General features: G+C 40.5%; 1 protein-coding gene across 1 annotated transcript in view; it reads left to right on the forward strand.

Annotated features, from left to right (window-relative positions):
- Positions 1-5,984, forward strand: part of rbm20 (RNA binding motif protein 20) — a 76,733-nt gene extending 70,749 nt beyond the window's left edge. Inside the window, exons 11-15 of the mRNA XM_080519571.1 lie at positions 31-577; positions 762-803; positions 1,371-1,436; positions 3,149-3,270; positions 4,798-5,984. Of these exons, the coding sequence (XP_080375697.1) occupies positions 31-577; positions 762-803; positions 1,371-1,436; positions 3,149-3,270; positions 4,798-4,869 (849 nt within the window). The 3' untranslated portion in view covers positions 4,870-5,984. The remainder of the gene's footprint in view (positions 1-30; positions 578-761; positions 804-1,370; positions 1,437-3,148; positions 3,271-4,797) is intronic.
- The last annotated feature ends 258 nt before the right edge of the window (positions 5,985-6,242 follow it).

Raw genomic sequence — 6,242 nt, forward strand, 5'->3', positions numbered from 1 at the left:
GATAAGACTTCCCTTGCCTTGATTCCACAGGAGAGGGAGTGGGACAGTGGAGAAGAGACGGAGGAAGAGGTTTGGTATCCGAAGAACATGGAGGAACTGGTCACTGTGGATGAAGTGGGAGGAGAAGATGATTCTATTACTGAGCCAGATCTTTCTGAACTGGAGGAGTTTGCATCCGGCCCCAAAGAGCCTGCAGTGGAGGAGCCAGGAGAGGTGCATGTGTCACCGCCCGTCCCTTCAACAGATGCGAAGGAGGAATCTGTTGAGGAATCTAAAGCAGAGAGTTTGAGTGTTGAGACGACAGAGGAGGTTTTAAGTGCAGGTGCAAAAAGTCAGACGACAAGTCCAGCGGCTTCCGAGCCACCAAGAACCAACCTCAGCAACTTCCCAAGCGAAGAGTTCAAGATGGCACTGGAGGAGACCTGTGAGGACAACAGTAAAATACGTGACGACAGAACGTCAGAGGAGCGAAAGGAAAATCCCGTCTGTGTATCAGAGGACAGAAGATCCCTGGAAGCTGGACAGGTCATGGAGTTCATCAGTGGAGGGCCACCTAATAATGGCTTTCCTGGCAGAGGTAACCTGAAGAAAGTAGCTTTGAAATCAAGCAACTTTGCTTTTTGTTCTTCCATAAATGTATTTATAGGGGAAAAACGTTTTTTCTGAGCATTTATGAACTTCAGCAGCTAACACAGTGACACCCCATCTTAGTTGTACCTGTTAAATACAGACACTGGTTTTTCTCTCTTTCTCTTCCAAAGGAGGCCGAGAGAAGACGGCATCACCCCCCACTGATTCCAAAGGTGACTAACCACTAAAAACAAATGAGGGATTTAAAACGTTAAAACCTGATCATATGAAACATTTTCATGGAGACCAAATCAAATACTCATGTCAAACACTGACATTTTCAGGTCAGTCAAATTCATTCAGACATGTGACTTTTTTTCATTTGAAGAGGAATCTGTAAATAATTATTTGAATTTCATGAGCTTTTATTTCCCCCTAGTTCTTTTTTAACTTCAGGAACAAAGCATCCAAAGATGGAAGATTGTGTTTTCCTTTCTTCCAGTCCCTAGATTAAAACAGAAATTGTTAAACATACATAAATCTGTTTATTCAGCAAAAACATTGAGGAGACTTAACCGAGCACATGATGTCATGTCTGTTACGTCTCAGGCAGACATGTAGAATGCACTGAAATCTTCACGGTAAGAAAAACAAGACTAGGTAATTGTCTAAATTCACTGATCTTGCAGGTATAAACACAAGGTTAGTCTTCATGTTTTTGATTTTAATTTCATGAACTCCTTTAACACATGCACTGAAACAGAAATGATGTTAAAAACCGTATTGTGTTCCATTCACAGAGATCAATGCGCCTTCAACATTTCAGGAACAAGACAAAGCCGTCAGCGAACACATCATCCCTCTGGGTGAGTGTCACCGTCACACCGACCAGGGAGACCAAACCTACTTCTTGCTGGTCTTCGTTTGTCATCATATAGCAGCTCGTATTTAGTTTGGGCTTGAAATTAAATCTATGTCTAATTTCTACGAGTGAGATTCTCCAGCCATTTAGTATTGAAATGGAAAAATGTTCCACAAATCAATCAGACATGGGAACAATTTTGTTTTCCAGTTTTGAGTGAATGTTTAAAACCGGAAGGAGTTACTGGATGTGGAGCTTGCATGTCATATTTTCTTGCTGAGTTCTGTAGTAAAGACACAAGTACTGTGTATGTAGCTCAGCCTCTAGAGTTATCATTACGAGAAGGACTCATTTATCAATGATAGGAGTCAGTGATAATGAACTGAAGTGCAGATAGAACTCAGTAAATATTTAGTGTCATATAAAAGAGATAAGCTCTATTCATCTGATAGCTTTGCAGTCCAGGGCACGGCCCCAAAAGCTGCACCTCACCAGACCAAATCCAGCTCAGGATCCACACGTCCATCCAGGTGTGTCTCTCTGGAAGATCTCTAGTCCATGTTTATCCAATATGATGCTGTTAACGGTCTTATCACCGCTTGCAACTATATACAGTATGACGGTTGCCACGTGAGTCGTCGGAGTCTCCCGCCAGCGGTCTGGTTCCCTAAAGATAAAGTATTATCCTCTACAGCGATATTAAGTGCTCTGACAACCTGCTGCATTAGCGCGCTAATTGAGTGGGATTGCTTGGCCGCTTGCTGGCCTACTTCCATGAGCAGGTTGTGAAACACACCCCTGAGAGACGAGTATTTATATTAGCATTAGAGCTGGAATGGCACATGGTCAGCGTGGGGCCAGCTGCATGTAGGTAGACCACGGTGCCCACACGGCCTGCGTGCCTGGCTCATGAGCTGTGGGCTTCATTCTGTTGGATGACGCCCCAGAGCATGACTGCGGTGCTGTGGTCGCACCAGACCAGATAAATCCAGCAGTGATGAGTCATGCTTGGAGCTGTTTTAGGAGGCCTCGGGGCCTCGGGTCAGACCCAGGACACGCTGGAGAGACTATGTCTCTCGGCTGGCCTGGGAACACCTTGGGGTGCCACTGGAAGAGCTGGAGGAAGTGTCTGGGGCGAGGGAAGTCTGGGCAACTCTGCTCGGACTGCTGCCTCCGCGACCCGGCCCCGGATAAAGCGGTAGCCAATGGATGGATGGATGGATGGATGGTGCTGTTTTATTTTTATTGTCACATTGATAGAAGAATAAATTCATATTGTTGTTAAGTCATTCAAAATATTAGCAAATGAAACTGCAGAAAGTGTGTGGACACCATTAATTTGAATTTGCACTTTTGGAAGTGTTTCAGTATGGGAAAGAAGTTATATTGACGGGATAATATTGACGTGATAATCAGTCTCATTAAAGTAGTTAAACAACACAAACTAATACTATAACTACAATAGGTATGGACAGAATTTTAAGAATTATAAGAAAATAACATGATTATTGGTTCCGTTAAGTAAAGAAAACCTATTAATTGAGTGCAATCTGGTAAATAAGTCTACATTTCTTTGGTTGAATAAGTTACAGATGTTTGTCAGGGTGAGTGTGAGGCATTTCAGCTGGAATGGAAAAGGGAAACGATGACCGTTTTTAAAGCCGCAGTGAATGCTTGCCCCTCTGTTGATTTCTGGGCTTTATTTCAACTTGCCAGGGGTGGAGTTCATTGTACCCAGGACCGGTTTCTTCTGTAAACTCTGTGGGCTTTTCTACACCAGCGAGGAAACGGCAAAGATGTTCCACTGCAAGAGCACGGTCCACTACCGGAACCTGCAGGTGAGCGCCACAGGAAATGCTCGTCTGGATTCGCCACACCAACATCACGTAGACGTCCTTTCACCATCCAGCCTTTACAGCTGCACGATTTCATGCTCCTTTCTGTGGAGTTTTCCTCAATCAGTGGTCAGGAAGCGGAATCCTCAGTATTAGACCACCTGTTGCAGGACTGCTGGGTAATCCCTTCGCTGCTTTACTGGAATATTAAATACATTCCTCTCATTCTCCACATATTTGTTTTATTATTAGTATTTATTATGTCTTATCATAGAATTATTCAACGTAATGTTCTTTAATAAGCACTGTGTCAACAATAATTTAGACCCAACATTATTTGTAATCTTTCCAACATAGATTTCTGTATAGATAGTAGGACTTTCATTCAAAAAAAATTGTTAAAAAAGGAAACGAAAATACTCTTTGAAGCCAGAAAATAAAGTACAGTGCAAGCTGTGATGACATTTTAAACCTTTAAGTCAGAAATATCTGGAAACATTGAAAATCAGAGTCATGGAAAATGTAATTTCACAGATGCTGACAGATGGACACACACAAACAAAACAAACACTGACATCAGTCTGATCCTAACACACACACACACACACACACACACACACACACACACACACGGAGCAGACATTGCATGTACATTGCAGCCGTATTGTGTTTCTGGTAGTTGGCCAGTCAGCAGCGAGGCGTCCTGCAGCAGCGCAGCTGAAACCAAGCGGAGGAGCGTGATTCCCTCACATTTGATGGATTACATTCCAGCGGGCAAAGAAATATTTCAAACAGTTGCGCTGTCCATCAAAGTTCTCCATTTTTGTGTGTGTTGTGTTGTTTAGTAATTTGTTTTATATTAGTTTCTTTCTTTCTTTTTTTTTTAATTTACCACAGCTTTACGTCTAACTTTGGCTTGTCCACTTTACGTTATGACCAGGCGTTGGACAACAACAGAAGCTTTTATGTGTCTTTAGTAGGAGTTATAAAATAAAACGACCAGTAATGAAACAGTGCTGTGGCCCAAAAAATACAACAAAAAAACCCCAATTGTAATCAGTGTATTTTGGTGAGAGCAAAAGAATTGAGAGGATAAGTACCTCCTCAAACTTATAAACAAAACTAAACAACTAACTTAAAATCACTTCATAAAAACTGACTCTGTCTTTGAGAGTGAAGCAATATATGAATATGTGAAGAAGTGTTTTAATAATCATCTATTCCTCATTTAAATTATTTTAAAACAAATGTTTAGAATATAACACTGCATCACACAACCTTTACTGAGATGATTTCTTTGGATAACCAGCGACAACTTTAAGAAATCCTCTCTTTAGCGGGTGTTGACTCTTTAACATTTGACATCCTGTGTTTTTTTATTTTATCATTTGATGTTGGAACAAGAAACCGAAAAAATCAACAGATAAATATAAAAAAGACAATTTTTATACGGACACACTGCACACGAGGCCACATTGATCCGCACTCGTCTGTGAATGCTATTTAATTAATGAGTTGTTCTTTCTGCAGAAGTACCTGTCTCAGCTGGCGGCGGCGGAGAGCCTGTCGGGGGCACTCGCCCAACCCTCCGCTGCACAGTGACCACGGCTTAACCTCTGACCTCCTGCACAGCAGAGGATGGATCCGTGTGTGTGCGTGTGTGCGTGTGTGTGTGTGTGTGTGTGTGTGTGTGTGTGTGTGTGCAGCTTGTGCAAAGCTTTGTGGATTATGTGACATATGAAGGCTACTGCAATGATTTGGAGGTTTCATCTCAGTTATAAGAACAGTCAACTCTGTACATACCTGAAGTCGAATGTATAACTTTATTTCTCTGAAATTATCATTTAAAAAAATGTTTCATAGCTTTGAATTATGTCGGGTTGTGTGAGATAAACTTTAAAGTGTAACTTCATTGGAAATGTATTTACTATTAGATTTAGATATAATATGAGCTTGTGTTAAGCCCATATGATTTAGGCCTAAATGACATTTTAAATTTTGTCTGTACACTATGTCATAATCACAGCTGCCAAAGACTTGAAATATGTGTATCAGGAATTTTGGGGGGGATGTTTTTACAGTCAGCTTGAAAGCTCAGCAAGCGCCATCTTAACAAACTACAGCCAAATGGACAAAATAACACAAACTTCATTTGTCAACGTAGTTTGGTAAATGGCAGCACTTTGAGCTCTCAGGGCCACTGTGTCTGTCCTCAGTTAAAAAAACCAAGGCAGGTTCTCAGGTTTGTTTTATTTTTGAAGCAGAATTCAATATAAAGGTCACTACATGTTTTATTTTTATTTATATCTGAAGCTTTAGAACTTTCACTGTGTTCATCTTGCGCCTGTTTGTGCACTGCTGCCTGTCCGGCAAAAATGTCCATCTAATAATTAATAATAAGGCAACTATGCTAACATTATTTATTTTCTTCAAGTGCCATGTCAAATTTAATTAATAAGAAAGAATCTGTCATATTTGCCAATTTATTTAATGCCTTAAATATGAAAGACCTTAAACCTGGACCATGTGTGTTTAATTTATGAATGAAACATGAAAGTTTCATGCTGCAGTGATTTGTTACAGAGGGACTTATGGAGTCAGGCTCTGTTTTTGTATACTGTGAATATTGATCCTGTGATGTCAGTCATAGTGTTGTTTTCTTTGATGTACATTTCATATGATTATTGATGCAAAAACTTGAATAAATTTAGAAAATGTCAGGATTTTGCTGCCTGGCCTTTAAAAATTCACTTCATCATTCTACATCTTTGTGTTTCCTCAAGAGGATATTATGGATTTTTGTTGTGTGTATTTATGAATGAATGAATGAATCCTAATGGGACATATATATATATATAAACACTCATTCAGTTGTTTTTTTTAAGTCTCATACAGTCTAAAGAGTATTACTGTAAAAGAGCTCCCCCAAGGGGTGAGGCAAAAACACACCTTAATTCGTGTAGAACACAGGCAAT

Source organism: Blennius ocellaris (genome assembly GCF_963422515.1).
Source record: "Blennius ocellaris genome assembly, chromosome: 3".
Taxonomy (NCBI): domain Eukaryota; kingdom Metazoa; phylum Chordata; class Actinopteri; order Blenniiformes; family Blenniidae; genus Blennius; species Blennius ocellaris.